Source organism: Rhinolophus hipposideros (assembly GCF_964194185.1).
Source record: "Rhinolophus hipposideros genome assembly, chromosome: 23".
Lineage (NCBI taxonomy): Eukaryota > Metazoa > Chordata > Mammalia > Chiroptera > Rhinolophidae > Rhinolophus > Rhinolophus hipposideros.
In genome coordinates, this window is record NC_138069.1 from 12,654,458 (window position 1) to 12,673,686 (window position 19,229).

Consider the following 19,229-nt stretch of genomic DNA (forward strand, 5'->3'; position numbering starts at 1 on the left):
GCCTCCTCATCAGCCCTGAATCTTGGGCCCCTCATCCTGGCATGAGTTCCTTCTTGGCGGAGTTGAAAAGGGAATCCATTCACTGATGACACTTTTATTAACTGCATTAGCTGATCAAATTTTCTGTGGAACTAATCTCTCTGTAGTCGTATTTTTCCTCCTGAATGTTGATTACGTAAGCTTAATTCCTTTTTTAATATATCACTAGGGAACTGCTGTTTGGAACCTTTCATGACCATCTTAACTCATGAAACTTACTTCACAGTTTTTGCCTAGTTTGGTCTTCTAGGCGCTAACTTTTGCCTGAAGCTCGAGTGACTGCTGCTGCTTTCTGTGGCTGCATTGTAGGGACAGTGGAATAGGAAGTGTGGCAGCTTGGGACCTGTAGGTTCCACTCTTCCCGTTACCAGCAGGCACCAGCACCAGACAGATACTCCTCCTTCCCCGTGAGAAAAGGGCCCAGCTTTGCACCTTGTAAGCTCTTCTTCCCTTTACCCTTTTCCTTCTTGTGACCTGATATGCTGTTCACATGTGCCAGAACCCAATCAAGGAAGTCAAGGAAGCTGGGAAGATGTTGACATAGGTCTGTAGTGCCCCAGTATGAGCCGCATTTGAGTCTCAGTCTAGTTATTTCTCTTTTCTGAACCTGCTTCATTAAGTGTATGCATGATAATGTGATTGAAGGGGTGAAATGAGATATTCCATGGAAAGGTCTTGCTTAGCAAAAGGAAAGTACTCAATAAATGTTGGTTATTCCTACTACCATTATTATAATTATTATTGCTATGGGTTTGGAGGACACATTTAGGACATTGCCTAATTAGAAGAGAAAAAAATGCCTTTTTTCCCTCTCTAGTCTGTTATTGATCAGATTGTGCCTCACATGTTTAAAATTTCTCATTCTAGCACCTCTCTCTCTCTGTCACTTATAAATGATGGTTAAAAAAGCAGATCTTAACATTTTCCTTCTTAAGTGGTTTTCTACTTCTGCCAGGTATCTCAGGGCTGTTTTCCTTAAAGGTGGGAACTGATCCATTGCTTTATTAGAATAAAATGGACTTCAGGTCATGCTAAGTAGAGAGAAGTAACAACCACCGAGACATGCACCTAAAGCAGTCTGTACCTTGCTGCACGGAGCAATCCAATAGGCTACGGCGAGAAAAGGGAGGCCTAGGGAGACTCCAAAGACAGCCAGGAATTTCACAGCGATAGACTGTTGCCGTAAGCCTGAGAGGTTTTCATACCACATGGTAAGCAATTGCTGCTGACAGTTAGGATGAGCAACGAACTGTAAAAACAAAACAAAAACAAAAACAAAACGCAAACAGGAAAATGGCATCGGTAGCACTTGAACAGTATACAACCTATGAGTGGCTTGGGGCTGAAATGTTCCACCTGGGAGGTGGCCTGGGTGTTAGAGCAGGAGCATCTGAGTCAGGTAGCTGCTGGGTCCTCCTGAGTTGGGGATGGGGGGGCTCTTTGTGCTGTGACCAGAGCCCTCACAAGACTGGCTACGTCAGTGCTTGGCCAACTGAGGGCCTACAGACATCTCCGGCACACAACACGGCAGCCAGCTTCTGCGTCGATGCTTGTCTTCAATCCAGGGAGACCTGTCTCTGGGCAGAGATCATTTGGGAGGCGACATGGTAGAACTGATGGAGCATGGATGGGGTTTTGGAGTCTTGTGTGGGTTTGAGTTTTGTTTTTATCGTTTACTAGCCACAGGACCTCTGGCCAGCTACTTAACCTCTCTGAGCCTCAATATTGTCATCTGCAAAACAGAGTCTATCATAGTGTCTTGTAGGATTAAATGAGCTATTGTAGAAAGCTTCCCCTGTCTATTCTCATGAAGTCTAAGAAAAAGTGCTTGCCGTGTTTTGGGAGGACCTGGGAAAACTCCTTTATTTCCCCACTGTGTTTGGCTTGGGTCCATGGAACTCACACTGACACATTGTATCCCCCATGCAGTAGCTTCTCAGCACCACCTCCCTCTCTTGGAACTGCCCTGCCTAATACCCAGGTTACAAGATGGACCTCCTGTGGCCATTTTGTTTTGTTGACCTCCCCCTTCTGGACAGAGCTTATTAGATTAGGGGTGGAACCTTGACTTAAGCTGGGCCCATCAGGTTTTCCCACCTGGGTGTTGGAGACTGTGATGGAAAGAGGGGAAGTCTTTTTCTTTACAGGGAAGTTAACAGGTGACCTTGGGAGATACGGGCAGCTACGCACCCTTGCCTGCTTCAGAGGAAGACAGTGGTTCCATCTAAAACATGGGGCTCTTGTGAGACTGTCCCGCTCACACCAGACCTCTGCTATTTCCACAGTTGGATTTCTTCCTCCATAATAAAGAAACCTAGCTCCAAACATGCTATTTATTTGTAGACAGACTTTATACTATAATTCTCCCAATGGATAGCCGAAGCTGAAATGTTGTTTATTTCTCTATGGATACTTTTCTGTATTTGTGGCCGGCCTTTGAAGACAACTTCATGACATGTAGTTCAATGTGCAGGACAGGATATTTTTCTTCTGTGTTTTTGAGGCACAGAAATATCATCTCTGACACAAGGAAGACGAGAGTAACATGAGGCATGTCATCAGGGCACAAAGAACACCCTAACCCAAAGGGCACTCAGCCAGGGAACAAAGACAGGAAGAACTCATGGGGGTAAGGGCAGGGGGAGGGGATTTTCAAATGCAGGGTCAGAGAGGAACCCATGGAAGAAAATTGCATGGCTAGAATAAAACGGGAACTCAGAAAATCGCTATTGTCTTGGGCCTGCTTTCTTTGGCATTGAGCTCACAAAAGGATGGAATGATCAAAAGCTAGATGACACCAAGAGCTTTGCCCAGGCCATTCCTGTCCTTAATTCCGTCTCCAGTCCCATTCTCACCAAGAGCATGGTTCATTCTTATGAGAGTTTTTTAAGGGGGGAACTGATGTGACCACTCAGTTTTCCAAAGGTACGTAACTCACGCTCTTCGCAGCAGGGAGTCTGTAGTGGCCTGGAGCCAAGAATCTGTCAGGGTGGTTTCCATGGAGCTGAGCGGCCTCTGGACAGAGTATAAATGATCAACCACATCCTCCATTGGGGTGGACTGTCCAGAGAACTGGCGCAGGGGAGCTAAGAGAAGTTAAATTGCTAAGAGAGAAAGGAGAAAGAATTCCTTGTAATAGAAAAGGAGAGTGGTGGGATGCGCCAGATTGGAAAACAGGACCTGAGAGTCAGGAGGGGTCGGATTTAGGTGGCTGCTGGTTCCTAAGTCCATCCCACGCCAGTTATCCTAGCGGCACGTTTGACCAGCCTTCATGGTTAATATAACATCATTTCTACCCATAGCTAGTTTTCCATTAATATCTTACCTAAACTTCTTGTTCCTCCCAGCCCCTGGGGACATAATGAGAATATAGTGCTGGCATATGGGAACTGTTGCGCATGTTGGTGAAATGTTGGCTGTTATTTTGCTTTTAATTGATTGATGGACCACTGTTTACTTTTATAGCCCAAAATTAAAAAACAAAATCCCCTTCACACTTTTTCTTGTGTTACATTCATTCACAAGGAACTATCTGATATGTTAGGAATAGATAGTTGTTCACGAGATGTAAACATTCCTTAAGTAACCACCGAGTATTTTCAGGGCTGTTTTATGGGATGCTAACACCCGTGGGCCAGACACTCCTTTACAACAGGCTCTCGGACTTCCCCTGACGTGCATGGCCTGGTGCAAGGCTGCCTGGGTTCAAGCCCTGGCCCTGCTATACGCTGGCCTTAGGCTCTTGGATCATTCATTGACTCTGTCCATGCTTAGCTTCCTTCTTCTGTAAAATGAGGATTAACTGAGTTAGTATCTGTAAAGTGCTTAGAATAGTACCTAGTGAATAGTAAACACTATATTAGTATTTGAGGAATAAAATGAGCGCAAGACTCTCCTTTCCCACTTTTTCTGTCTCTTTCTCCCTCTTTTTTCCTCCCTCCCATTCCCTACAGCTCTGTCCACCCTCCTGTCTTCCTTCCAATCTCCGAGTCTTTTTAGCAACAGTGTCTTGAGGTGTTGGTGCCTTTGGAAAGGTGCATGTAGCCTAACCAGGTGAGTTAGGCCACTCTGTATCCGATCACGGCTTCCTCATCCTCCATTGAAGGCGATTAGCTCAACATGGGCTGGTCTCCGTTAGGGCCGTCAGGGTCACCAGCAAGTCTATTCAGCTACACTGACCCCTCTACTGGTTACGGAGCCCTGCATCATTGGGGAGCAGTGCAGGTTACTGACTCCCTCCTCGGGGCTCCTCCCCAGCTGCCTTAAAGGCTGTGAAGTTCTGCTTTTTGCCATTTTTGGGGGCAGGGGAAGAGGGTGTGTGATTTTTGAGGCTGTGTGATTTCCATACCCTTAAGTACAGATGTTTCTCTCTGACACTAGGCCGCATTTACAGAACGAGATGTGGCAATGCACGATTTGATAAGCTGAAGAATAACTTAGCTGGAGAAAAGCTGATGAAATGCAATACTTATAGAGCAAATGACTTTCTCTTATACAGATAAACCTTCAGAGGCCTCCCTGATGTCTGACGTGACTGTGGTTAACATCTTCCACTTAGCTCCTTAGCTCATCTCCAGCATTTGTTACAGAAATCTTTTTTTTTTTTTTTTTTAAACTCTACATAGGCAAAAGGAGACAGACCCAGAACCAGTCATCAAGTGCTTTTCTTAGTGTGGCCAGTCAGCCTGCCTTAGAATGATTCCATGGTGCCATTTCCTACGTGGAGCAGCTCGTAGAATCGGTGTCAGGGTGCTAACGTTCTTCCCTCCCATTTTGTTGTGGCAAAGCTCTCAAGTCATGGAAGTTGAGGAGGGAAGGAGAGAAATGGACATGTCAGCCGTTTATGAGTTTAGTCACTCAGCATCCTTTTCTCAGTGTCCCCTCTCACCAGTCAGTGTGCTCTGCACTGGCAGTACAGAGAGAAGTGACAGTTCTGTCACTCGGTGCTCTCGGCTCCATGCCTCTGGAAGTGGAATGGGGCTTAGCGGGAACACACTGCCAGCTCCGGAGTTGGCCCTCCGTGGTGGGCACATGAATGAACACTGAGTGCTCGGCCCATCAGTGGATGCCTTTGGTGTGCTTTCTCGTGGGTCCCTCCCCCTTGTGAGACCTACTGCTGAGAGCCCCACATCCTCAGCGCAGCTAGCTGTTTCGCCTCTGTTGATAAGTTAACCTTCAGACTGCTCTTCTCTGTGCTAGCGGTTAGCAGAGTGGTTACGTGTGCAGGCTCAGGCTGGACCATCCAGCTTGATCCCAGATCACCCGACATTCCCCTGGCTGTGTGCTCCTGGGCCAGCCCCTCACTACTCCTGGCATCATGATCCATGCCAGGGGAAATGTGTGCTGGGTGTTCAGCACGGGGCCTGCTGCTCGGTGTCCAGGGTGGGCATGGGCACCACTGCTCCTGCTGTTCCTCCTGCCACTTCTGCTCGCCCTCCGGGGCTGTTGAAATAGTTCTCCTAGCATTTCCCTTTGCTGAGTTTATGCCCTCAGCAGAGTGCTGAGTGGCCCTGGTGTTTTCAGTTAAACATTCCCGAAGAACTTAGTATGCTTGATTACAATGCAAACGAAACCAGGAATTGCCATTGTTTTAGGAAATGTTAAACCAATGGAGCATCAGTGGGACTGACATTGTTACCATCAAGCTCCCGAGTGGCCCCCACAAAAGGCTAATCCACTATAGTTCTGGGGAGAGAGACGAGAAAGGGGTGGAGCTAAGAGCTTTGGGTGGGGAGCCCAAAAAACCATACCTCTTTCGGGAGCCTCTAATGCTGGGCACTAGACAAGGTGAAGTTTTAGAGGGACAGCTTGATCTCTGACTCCCTTCTACAAGGTAAAAAGTTTTAAAGTCACAGAGTGATTATTTCTACTGTTAATAATTTAGGACCTATACTGTCTGAAGGAACTTTAGTTATACAACCTATAATCTTCACAATTACCCTCCCCAAATAGGTGCATTATCTACATCTCATCACCCCCATCGTGCAGGTGAGGGGACCCGGCTGGGTCAGCTGTAGGTGCCCACAGTCCCTCAGGTAGACAGACGGTGGTGCAGCCAGGGTTCCAACTCGGGACTGTCTGATTTCAAAGCCTGAAGGCTTTCCATGCCAGTAAGCTCCCTCTGGAATTCTCTTGATTTTGTTTGGACTTGAGCCTTTCCTGGTCTTAGTTCTTTGTCATAAATAGAACAATGAAAAACAAATGCTTATTGAGGACTCATGGATGAGGCGGTGTGCTCAGCATATTATGAGCATTTTCTCATTTAATCCTCATTAAGGATGAGGTGAGAACTGTTAACGCCCGTGATTAAGCTGATTGTATTGTCACTGTTCAGATCTGACTCCAGAGCAGACATTCTTAACCGCTTCCTTATACTGCCCCTCCCACCTGAGGTCACCCGTGTCTTTCCAGGTCATGTCACTGTCCCACTCTGTCTGCCAAGCGGCAGGGCATCTCTGTGAGCCTACAGATTTCGGATGTGCCACAGAGATGCTCATCTGGTTTCCCAGCCCGAGTTCTGGGAGTCTCCTTTCACCCTGTGGCAATGAGTGGACTGAGTCCTCTGGTGGCAGCGGGTGGGATGGGGGGGTAGGGGGGACGGTTGATCTCTGACTTCCTTCTCCAGTGCAGTAGTTCTCTGCTAATCCCTCGTCCACTCCATTTGTACAGTTTGGGATGGATGCAGGGATGGAGGCATGGATGGAGGGGATTTTAGTTGAAAGGGAATGACATGAAGGTAAAAGATGAGAAGAACAACAAAGGAAGGCAGTTTAAAACCTGACTTCTAGCTGCTATTCCAGTTTGACACCGAGTCTTTTCCTTCCCATCCCTGGTCTCTGGCCAGACTCGAGCAAATCTATTCTCAGAGCCGCTCCCATGCTTGACCATTTTTGAGCTTCTGCTCAAGGTATCTCTTGCTACCCGGAATGCTTTCTTCCTCATCTCCACATTCCATGTTTTGTCCAGCTCAGTAACTGTCTCTTCCGTGAAAGCTCACTCTACCCAATCAGGTGAGAATCTCTCTCCCTCCTCTCATGCAATTCTCTGAATCTCCCTTTTACCACCGTCATCGTTTGCCCGTATGACCCTCTACCAGAAGAAAACTCCTCCTGGAGGGTGCCTGTGCTCCTTCCCGTGCTGCTCCATAGGTGGGTTCTCCAGCAGTGCTGTTTTAGTAAATAATGCAGCTAGGAATTCTCTGTGTTCAGACTGCAAACCTGGTGCCATCTGTTGGTCCAGAGGGGCCCTCCTTCCTCATTGCCCTGATGTGGCAGATGTCCAGCGCTCCGGCCATGTCACCACATCTGGAAGAAGTGATTGGGTACAAAAGGCTGAAAGTTTGCTTGGTTTCCTGGAGACCTGATGAATAGGGTCATGATGGAATTCATGTCTCCACTGAATTTATGTTCACTGTGCAAGTGCTAGGAGACCGGAAAACAACAACAGCAATAACCTCCTTCCTTTCCAGAGGCAGGTGAGCTGGGAATTGAAGGATCTTCCCAGGAAAAAAATTCCTCACCTGGAGGTGGTGCCGGAGAGCCAAGGAGGGGGAGGGATTGGAGCTGAGCTCCAGGGGATTTTTGGTTCTTTGTTTTATATGCATTGCCTAGGCATACGTCCTCCCTTTCCTCACCTTTCTGCAGCACCACCTTCAAAGTTCTCCATTTTTTTTACCACCCGAGTGTCTTTCAGACACCCCTTCATTTCTGAGAGATTTCCATTTGGAGGCCTGTAGAGACATCTCTCACTCGAGTCCACCTCCGCTTCTGCTTGTGCACCCATCGACCCACCCAACCGTGGCGTGCTTTTTCCACAGCTGAGTGTTCTGCCAGGCAGCGGCTCGCTGAGCTGTTCCGGAGGTCTACCAGGTAGCAAGAGGAGATGGGCACTTGTGAAGGCTCCTCGCTCCCACGCAGATGTAATATCATCTATTCCATTGGGTAGCTCGCTCCGTTGTTCTCAAAGGCAGCTCTCTGTTTCTGTTTCCCAGGGACAGCAGGACATGAAAATGTCTTTCTCACCTCAAATTAAGCAAACCTCCTGAGGGATAAATGTCCCAAAGTAGTGGCTTGCTCTGAGGACCATTCCTGTGACTCAGCAGTTTCTTACCAGAGAAAGAATGTTTTTCTGATAGTCAGTTGTTCATGAAGCAGCCGGTGCTTTAGCCTTTGGGGTGCAGGGACGGAAACAAGTGGCGCTGGACTTGTAGAGCTGTGGGGGAACATTTCCCGAGGGTCGGTGGCATGGCATGGGCCCTGGTTGGCCCTCCTGGAGGCGAATGCTAAGAGTGGCTTTCCAGTGCTCACTCACCAGGAGCCCTCCCTTAGCACCTAGTCCCAGGGCGCTGACGAGGGACTCATTTTCCTGTCTGGCTATGTTGTCACGGCCAGAGCCCACTGCAGGCTCAGAGTGAGCTTCTGTCCGCCTCTGGCTGCCTCTGCTCTTTCACAGTATCTCAAAAGGGCTACTCTCCATACCTGGGCAGGACTCTCTCCACCCCACTTAGAGCGTTGCCCTAGCCTGAAACCCAAGGAGAAATGGAAGGAGCTGCTAGCAAACCTTCATGGATTTTCTTCAACCACTCACCTTCCTGGGCCTTCCCCTCCAGCCAAGCAGCTCTACATACTGTTCCCAAACATGGCCTAGGCTGCCTGCTTGTGTTCAAAGAAGGTCCATCCTGCTCCTCTCAGGTTCAGGTCCTAACCAGCCTTGGAGACCCAACATTTCCTCCACCTTCAAGTCCTACTGAGTCCCTCTGCCTCCCTGAGAAGTCTTGGACTCCTTTAGGTCTTATTCTGTGGTCTACTCACTTGACCATCATGACTCATGGTCCAGTTGTGAATAGCTGTACTATTGTGTTTACATCTGATTTCTTCTATTTTTAAGCTCTTTGAGGGAACCAACTGTCCCTGCATCCCCAAGAATGTGTAGCCTTATATTTTGTACATAATAGGTACTCGGTAAACACCTGTTGAGTGATAAACTGCATGGTCTGCCAAAGCCTCAGACATTTGCTCCATGATTTTTTCTGTGACTCATCATCCCAGAATATTTTCTAAATATAGCAAATCCTCTATTACTCAGGGTTTGATGAAAACTTAACTGTCTTCACCTCTTTACTAGAGGACAGACAGCGAGAGGGGATGAAAACTAAACCAGGCTTTTCTTGTGGAGGAAATGATTCAAATGTGAAGCTGAAATAGGATTTGAGGATTATCTTTGGATTGGATAAAGATGGTTTAATTTCTGTGTACGCCATTACCACTGCAAACTGACATTAACCCAGATTATTTATACAACAACAATAATTATTATCATTATAAAGAACAGCTAATGTTTATTACAGAGTATCTATTCTGTATGATGAACAGTCACTGCATTTTTTAAGCCTCACATCAATTCATCGAGATGGGTATCGTTATATCCCTATTTTAAATATGGAGGCCTGAGGCACAGAGAAATGAAGTAACTTGCCTATAATCACAAAGGTGATTATGACAGGGTCTGGACTTGAATCCAGGTTGATCTGACTTCAAGGACGTGGTTTTCAACTATTACTCTGTATTTCCACAGGTAGATTTTAAATCAGGCAGACACGCTAAAGCATGAGGGACCATAGTGATTTTTCCAAGCTCACCGAGGCCAGGCGGCCTCACCTTTTAAGGTGCTGTTAGAATTCTAATTTCTCTGTGTCTCTGCCTGTGGTGCTGCCGAGACCCAATGGAGATAAAAATCAGGAATCCACAGGGGAAGGGCTGGAAGCCAGTTGCCTGTACAACTTCGTCTCCCTAAGAGGAGTGAGTCATCGTGCTAAAGACAAACTCCTGGGTGTCCTCTTCTGCAGACAGACAGGAGTAGCAGCAGCTGATTCAGCAGCGGCTCCAAGTCCTGGTCACCTCTTTGCCAGGAACCAGGTTAATGTGGAGGCCAATTAAACCCAGATTTACAGCCTTGAAAAGTACAGACTCCAGCCAAAAGACCGCTTTACTGAAAGACCTATTAGGATCTCAGGTTTTTTGCCAAATCCTATCTGACACTGACATCGTACTAGGAAGAGTTGTAGTTTCAGTTAATTTTCTGAGCCAGAGGTCTGACTAGATAAAGTTCCCAAATTGGATCCATAACTCTGCAGACTTTCCTGGTGGCTGTGCTGTCCCTTGGGTGCAAAAATTCACAGGGTCGTAGAATGTGCCCAGGCTTTGGGGTCAGCCTGCCTGGATGCCAGTCTTGGCTCTGTCATTGATTAGAGAGGGACAGAGTAGGTTCATGTTTCAGGCCTCAGTTTCTCCATCTATAAAATGACCCTAATCATGACCAACTCAGGAGGTTTCAAGGGTTCACAAAATGCAGTTCCAGTTTTTGGTTTATAGGTCAATTTTTAAGTGCCAAAATACTTTTTTTTGGTTGTTTTTGATGTCGTATCTTATTTCTGTAATGAAAGTCAGAAATATAAATCCTTTATATCTTAAGAGTTGTATCATGTATTAAAATTTGCAATCAGTCAAAGGTATGCTCACTTACAGAGTATTCATCTGTATTTTTCATGTTTCTTAAGCAGGGAAAGAAATGTGATTATCAATAAAAGCAAAGATTTTCTTGCAAGAATAATTCTTACTCTAGTTCACTCTAGTTGACTATCAACAAGGAGAACATGGTTCCAAAGTTACTGATGCTGATAGAGAAAGGCTGTGTCTATATTTAATTAAACAAAAGAAGACAAAGAGACACTGGAAATGCTTTTTTGAGCTATAAAATACAGCTTTCAACCAACACAAAAACTGTAGTCCTAGGTTGATGGAACTAGTGGTAAGTGGTAGAGTGGGGTGATCATACATTTTTCAAAAAGATTTCTCAGATTATTGAATAAAGTATTAGGCCAGTGGCAGATGAAGGAATCAGAGGGAAATATTTGGAGTTTACTTATAACTTTCTGGTTGTGATTCCATATTTTACAAGTTTTTCTTGTAGAGAAATGTGGATATAACTCAGCAATGACATACTTGATACACTTTACTTTTTAGTATATGTTCTGCCAAAGTGAGCAGAATACACTTTTTAAAAATCACACTTTATATTTTACTTGCATTATTTAAAAGCCACTTTAAAATTAATTTCATGTCCTACAAATTTATATTATAATGCTGATGTATAACATATATTTTGCTGATTTTATTTTTCTTTGATGCTTTTATTTGCATATATATTTATATTTAAGTTTTATATTTAAAACACACTAAGATTGTGTCATTTTTTTAAATTAAAATTTTTGAATTCTTGGGGCTGGCCTGGTGGCTCAGGTGGTTGGAGCGCTGGTGCTCCTAACGCCAAGGTTGCCGGTTCGATTCCCAGATGGGCCAGTGAGCTGCGCCTTCTACAACTAAGATTGTGAACAACAGCTCTCCCTGGAGCTGGGCTGCTGTGGAGCAGCCGGAGGTTGGCGTGGGCTGCTGAGTGCTGCCTCAGGACTGCCTCAGCCCCGGGGGGGAGCGCAAGGCTCACAATAGCATCATGGGCCAGGGAGCTGTGTCCTACACAGCTAGACTGAGAAACAGTGGCTTGAACCAGAGTGGGCGGTGGGGGGGGGGGAAGAAGGGGGGGAAATTTTTTTTTTGAATTCTCAACACTTAGAAAATGTTACCATTACCAGTGTTTTGATATTATATGACATAAATGCTGAATTTGTGGCATAGCCATTGGTCCAGGAATTAGAAATAGTATGTATGTGACGCAGCTGCCCAGATCTTGGCAGCTGGTGAGTGCAGACCTAGCCCCATTGGTGGACATGCATCCATCCACTAGATAGCTAATAAATCCCCAGTGGTCCTGTGCACCAAGCACCTTCAGGCCTGGAGGACACAGCGGTGCCTTTGGGAAGCTTGTTAATCCCCAAACCTTGATGGTTTGGAGCCTCCTCAGGCTGGATGGCAGCATACATCCAGCCACCCTCCTAAGTACTGCTACTTGGTAAATACCTCATGCCACTCACTGAACTATCCCAGGCGTCTGGGCCATGCACAGGCACAGCTGCCATTGCGTCGCTCTAGTGCTGCTCTGGCCGCCTCCCCACCAGCTCCCGGATCTGTGGTCCTGCTCGCATTGGGGCCTGCTGGGCGGGGCCCTGCTGCTGTGCAGCGCATTTGTCCCTGCACCCTCTGCTCTGCTCTCCGGTGCGGACGTTCTCCTGCAGTTGTGCTGTGGGGCTGGTGGGCTCCCACGTGGTCATGGGCGCTGAGTTCCCCAGGGCCCTGAATGCCTCCTTGGCGTAGGGGCACCTCCTTCTTGGCAACGATGGCCACTTGCCGTCTATCATGCCGTCTCCAGATCTCCATCCGTTTACCCCAGAAATGCCTGTCTCTTCTCAGGTCCGTCTTTTCTAGAGGGCAGTCCCCCAAAAGAGTCGCTGGAAGTGACACCCAGGCTGAAGCAGTGCCTGCCTTCCTTGGTTCCACAGTTTCTCCTGCTCGGGGTGCAGGCCTGCATGGCTCTGCTTTTGCTGATGCAAGAGGAGGATTACTTGTCTTACTTCATTTTTCCTATTTGACTGCATGAATTGGCCTCCCAAAAGCTGGATGGAGGGAGGTATTAAATCCTGAGGCAGTACTCGGAGCTTTCTGCACATAGCTTGTCTTGGCTTGTGGGGAGATTGGGGAGATCCGAGGACCACCTCATACTGAGCTCAGAACCCCTGCTCATCCCCTACACAAGTCTTGGCTAGACTTCTCCTAACTTTTGGGAGTTTCGCTCTCAGACTTTCCTTAAAAATTAACCTTGTTTCTTGTTCTTTTACCTCCCAGCACCAACCTGACCACCAGAGTTAGATTGAGTGTAGACAGTGTTCAAATACTTTTTCCATATAGTTAGTTCTGGGCCCTATGCAAACAACATGGAGTGTTTGTGACAACTAAGTTCGTGAACTCATCTAGAAATAGTGCTGCATAGCTCATTGCTGAATATCACTATGGTCACCTTCGAAGTCCTCCCCTTGGGAAGCTGTGCACCGACACCAGCACCTAGTCCACCCTTCAAAGCAATTTTGGAACTCTCTGGAATGGCCATCAGAGCTGTCATCGTATTACCCTTGAAGTCCTGAATGTCATCAAAATGTCTTCCTTTCAATATTTCCTTTATCTTTGAGTAAAGAAAGAAGTCATTGGGGGGCAGATCAGGTGAGTAGGGAGGCTGTTCCAATACAGTTACTTGTTTACTGGCTAAAAACTCCCTCACACACAGTGCCGTGTGAGCTGGTGCATTGTCGTGATGCAAGAGCCATGAATTGTTGGCAAAAAGTTCAGGTTGTTTTCATCTTTTTCACGCAGCCTTTTCAGAACTTCCAAATAGTGAACTTGGTTAACTGTTTGTCCAGTTGTACAAATTCGTAATGAATAATCCCTCTCATATCAAAAAAGCTAAGCAACATCATTGCAACAAGTTCACAAACTTAAGTGTCAGACCTCATATGATGCAATCCCCTTCCCAACAACCCTATAATTCTTCACATCTAGAGCACACAGAGAACTTTTAAGGGGTGTCTCCTAATTCTGTATGTCACCCTGCCCAGTTTTACCCTCTGATACTTGAAGGGACGTTGTTGCTTAGACAAAGAGTCTGGCACATACCTTAGCCTCATAATTAGTACATGTTGGTTTCTTTTCTCTTGGTTATGTCTGTGCCCACTGTGTCACCCTCAGTTTCCAACCTGGGTATCCTCAATTGCTCCTTTCACTTCTCTGGGAAATGTGGAAATTCTTCACACAAACACTGGGAAACATGCAGCATTTCTTCTGGTGAAGGCACCTTCTGGTTGTGCAGGTGACACAACCTGTTCTTAGATGACATGAGGTGTATGAATACTTAGCAACTAATGCAAAGGTCCCCTGGACGCTCGTGTTTGCTATTGAAGAGGCGGTAGTCCCGTTGTGTCATTCAGGGGCCAACCCCAAACCCTCGTATACACACATGTAGAAGAGTTGTTGATGGGTTGAGTTCAGTTTGGTCGTAATGTGCTGGTATTTAGCCACCCATGGAAAGTAACATGTTGCTTTCTCTCAGCATGTTCATGTTCTTCAGAAGTAGGGACTGCGTCCCGTACGTTATTGTGAGATATCAAGGTTACGTCAAATGGATACGTAGATTTATATCCGTTTGTCCGTCCATCCGTCCATCCATCCATCCATCCAGAAAAGACCTCTGAGCCTGGCACCAGGAACACAAAGGTTGAAAATGTCCTGGCCCTTCTGGCCCTCAAACTCTTGTTAGGGAGACAGACAGGCAAACAGGCAAATTGAATGTAGCTCAGTCAGTGCCACCACAGGTCAGCTCGGGGTGCATGAAATAGCAGAGACTTGGCTCCAGCCCACGAGGGAATGTGAGGGACAGTGAGGACAGGCTTCCTGGAGGATGGACTCTTGAGCTGAGCCAGGAAGGCTATACCAGGCCGCTGAGACAGGGAGAACATGGTCGGAGAAGGTGCGGCAGAGAGTTTGGGCTGGAGAGTCAGATAGATCTTGGTTTAAATCTTGACTCTGCCTCTGAGCTTGATCTGCTTCATCTGTAAAGTGGGGATGACAGGATTGGTGGTGCACTGAATGAGTGCGTTCAGAGCACTTGGCAGATCAAACACTTAATAAATTGTTGTTAGTGATGCCTTCAGAGCCTGGTGTGTCAGGAGAGGTGCAGGTGGCTCAGGGTACGTGGCCCAAAGGGGAGTGATGGCAGATGTCATGCGTCATGCTAAGATGGAGGCCAAACATGACTTGGAAAAGCAGGGCGCCTTGGGTGCTAGTGGGAGTTGTAACAGACTGTTACTTTTCGCTGTATTGCCCAGATACCCATAGACTGTATGTGCGCACACACTTGCCCCCACTTCCGCCCCTACTTCTGCCCCTGCTGTTCTCCCATTTACCAAAGAGCAGAACAACGTCATTTAAATAACAGCATCAGACAGTCTCAAAAGGTTCCATGGGCACCTGATTCGTGGAACCTGCCCAGTAGACAATGATAATTTATTGCCATGTCCAGGATTGTGTTTGCAGATGTTAATGATCAATAGTGTAATTAGCATGGGGAAAGTTCCTGGGCCAGCTGTGGGTTTAATTTAATTTACAAAGCCATCTGGAACTATGCAGAATTGTTTTTACATTTTTCCCCAGACCATATTTGGATACCTTCTAGTCACTATAATGTCAGACATACAACAAAGACCCTACCCCCAAGCTCTGAGAATCTGGAGCGGATTCTGGTGAGCTGAGGATGAGTCAGAGGGTGCAAGGACGATGGTGGATTCTGGATCTACCCCCGCTTCCCTGAGAACAGGGAAGGGGCCTTATTTGACTAGTGAGGATGAGTGTCTGCGAAGAGGCGAGCCTGGTTTGTTTTTACTGTTGTATTCCCGGCACCTGCTACAGCATCTGCGACACAGTGGGGCTCAGAATGAAACCAAACTGCTGAGTGAACTATGTGTAGAGAGAGGCGCAGGGTGGGACAGAGGTGGTGATCAGTGTATGTGAGGGGCACCCGGTGTCCACAGGAGAAGGGCACAGGCACCAGCCCTTCTTTGGGTACAGAGGTGAGTTGTCAGGACTGGCATGACGCAGAGGAGAATGCCCAGTGAGACGGAACATGCTGGCAAAACGGGGCCAGATTTCATATGAGTTAGAAACATGGACAAATGATAAGAGCTTACATTTACTGAGCATTTATGATGCACCAGACTTCTCCTAAGTGATTTTCATATATTAATTTGTTACTCACAATAACCCTACGACACAGACACAATTACTAGCTTTTCTTTTTAACAAATGAGGAAAAGTAAGTCCCGAAGAGGTTAAGTAACTTGCTAAGGTCACACGATCAGGATGTCAACCACCCAGACACTCTCACTCCAGACTCTCATCTATACCAAGTAGCAGTTAAGATGTCTGATTTCTTATCCCCGAGAGTCAAATTCAACGAAGCAAATTCATACTGGTTGTACCTGTTCATTGCTAATTACATATCCATGTACAATATTACATATACAATTTTAATAATCAGGTGGTTCTGACAGAACCAATTAAGGCTAGAAATCATTTTTTTTCTAGTAATAGAATGTAACAGCTTGGAGTGGGCTGTGCCTTGCCTGCCACCCAGATAACACGTAGCATCACTAACTAGTACCTGCTACGGACGGATCCGAGTAATACCTGAAGATCACATTTATAGTGTGCCATAGCCCACACTTACCAGTACTTTCTGTGTCCGGGAACTGTGTAAGCAAGCATTACTGCCCCCACTTTAGATATGAAGGACAAGGAGGTTAAGTGATCGCCTAAGGCGACCCCAGGCTGTCTCACTGCAGAGCTCTCCATTCTAACCGCTCTCCCAGGGCGTCTGCTTTCCACAGCGTGTTAAAAGGCCTGTTTTTCAGTAGAAACAAGCATTGTTTGATTATCTGGAAGGGACTTAAGATATTCCAGGAAGGAGCCTTTAACAACCATGTGAAGAACCTTTAGGTTATGTGAGCCCTGTTTGTGGCTATCATAACCAATTACAATGATAAAAGAACATTACATCCGTGGATGTGTCCCCTGCCCTCATAGCGCACCGCACCTCACTGTCAGTTTTCTCTGGGTCTTGGTCCGTTATCATCTGTAACTGGTGCTGATGGACTTGGCTGTTGGAACTTTGTTTTTATAAATCTTCCCTAATGGGTCTTAATTTTGCTAAGTTTTAGCCTGCTAGTTACTGAAAGCAGCTTCCAAATTAGTGAACATTTTAACATCTCCTTTTTGCCCATTGAATGAGGGTCCTTATGAGAAAATCAAGTATTATTTTGCGTCCACTGAACATAATCTGGGGAAACTGCCTAAGAAAGGGTCGTTGAGGGTCTGGTGAGAGCTTTCGTGTGAGCATCTCGACTATGTTAGTTTATACAGTCAGACCCCCTCCGGTTTCTGGCACTGCTCTGCCTTCATGCACAGGACTTGTGGACTTGAACAAGAGTGCCCCACTCTGTGGGTTCACTTGCCCCCACCTGCCCCCTTTGGGAATTCCTCTGGCAGCCTGCTGGACAGAGAGAGCTGGTCCTGGCCCTGCTGGCCCCAGCACTGTGTGGTAGCTGAGAACAGAGGCTTTGGGACCAGGGATGTAAATTGGAGTCTCTGCTCTGCTTCTGACCAGCTGCTTAACTTTCCGTCACTTGCTGTCCCTCCTTCCCCAGTAAAATGGGAAAAACATGGCCGAGGCTGCTATGAGGATGTGGCATGCATGTGAAGAGTGGGGACACTCAGTGAGAGAGAGCTACTGTATGCGCCACCTTTCTGAGCATCTCTCTCAACGCTGTCTTCTGTCCTCCCCCAGTCCCTCTCCTCATGCTGTGGGCCCACGGCTCTGTGCGGCCCCATCCTACTGCAAAGTCTTACAGGCTCCTCAATGGCCTCCAACTCCCTTCCTTACCTAAATGAAATCTGTTAGGACAACTTAGGAATATGAGCAACGCCATTTCTCTTCTGGTTTGTAGGCCAGAGCCTCACAGAACCTTCCGGGATTGGAAAGTCCTGTTTTCACCTCCAAAATAACAATTACAGAGGTTCCTTCCGTTCATGAGCACAGCCACTGCCTTTACACCCTCATCACCTCCCACTAGTCTCTTCTAAATAGTGTCTTAGTTAGTCCCTGTTCTCTCAGACACCATCAGAACTTGCTGCTAGAATTGTCTTCTGGAAGGAAGCTTACCTGCAGTCATGAGATACCACTGACCTGCCCACAAATGGGTAAAAAGTTCCGTATTGCACAAGTACCATCCAATGAACTGGGAAAAGATCAAGGCTCCCGTTTGGAAATGCTGAAGGGTATTGGTGCTCTGGTGTACGAGTGGCTGTGGGTAGGCTGAATTCACATAGAAAACACTCATCTGCTTAGAGACCAGAGGGATGAATTCACAAATATGCATAGGGTAGTATTTTACAGCTGCGAAAGTAGACGAAAAAACCCTAATAACACCTAGGGCTTGTCAAGTACTGATGAAGCCAGTTCTGTACAATACTGTTGACATTACAAAGTAGTATAGCCATTTGGGAAAATAATTTTGCAGTGTGTTTAAGTAATATTTGTGTTCTTTGACCGAATAGCCTCACTCTCAGAAATTCAATTTTAGAAAACAAATAAGGAAAGAAAGTGCTATGTATGGTGATAATAGTAAAATTAAAAAAGAATATATGAAAAATGAATGTTCACCAGTAGAGAAGATACATAAATAATGGTACATCAGTCTTACACTGGCATAAAAATAATAATTATAGAAAAAAATAGAAAAATGTTTACCTTCTGATACTAGGTTGAATCAAATCACAAAATTGTTTACCCTATAGCTATACGTATGTAAATACGTGTCTGCATATGGGTAAGAATTGGAAGAAAGTAAACAAATGAAACAGTAAACTGACATATGCGTATATGTAGGTTATTCTTTGACTTCTAAATATTTTTATTATTGTCATAATGCTGTCTGTGCAATGAATGTGATAGGTAAAATTATAATGGCCATTGCAAAGACAACCTTGAGGGTTCCCTGTCTGTTATAGAAAGAAGGCCCTAGCTGCAGCCCACCACTGCCGCCCCCGCTTCCCCAGCCGTCCTATTTCCTCCCTCCCCAGGCTGCTGATCCCCCACTGCGTTTTGTGGCCTCCTCCTCAGCCCTCTCTCTCCTCCTACATCCTCATCCTGACCATCCAGTAACTCTCCAAACATCATCACGTACTTTCCCCCACTGTTTCCTCCATCTGGAATGTCTTCATTCCTCTTTTCTTTTGATCTCTGATCCTCCTTTCAGGATGTGACTCAGAAGCTAACTTCTCTTCCCCCTTGAAGGTTTCCCACATCATTATTGCCTGAATTACTCATTCCCTGTTGGATAAAGGGCTGGATTCTGTGTAGCCCTTTAGGATGTAAGCTCCTGATGGCAGGGGCTGGAACCTACGTATCTTTTTAACGTCCACAGATTTAGCTGCTAACAGGTCTTACAGGATTATTCCTTCCTTCATGCTTGCAAGTCTGTCTGTTCAGTAAGAGCTAACACCTATCAGAAGGAGAGGAGGCAAAACATCAGATGACGAAAGGACGATACATCAGATGGGTTTGTTATACAATAATAAGTATAAAAAATTAATTGATTTGTAATTCTTCCAGGATGCAATTTTAAGAAAATTATTGAA

The 19,229-nt window shown here is 46.2% G+C and overlaps 1 protein-coding gene across 1 annotated transcript in view; it reads right to left on the minus strand.

The window, feature by feature from the left end:
* TRPC7 (transient receptor potential cation channel subfamily C member 7) overlaps nt 1-19,229 on the minus strand; it is a gene marked incomplete at its 5' end in the record, with an annotated part of 119,610 nt that overhangs the window by 51,201 nt on the left and 49,180 nt on the right. The window contains one exon of the mRNA XM_081035304.1: nt 1,124-1,288. Coding sequence (XP_080891430.1) covers nt 1,124-1,288 — 165 coding nt within the window. The remainder of the gene's footprint in view (nt 1-1,123; nt 1,289-19,229) is intronic.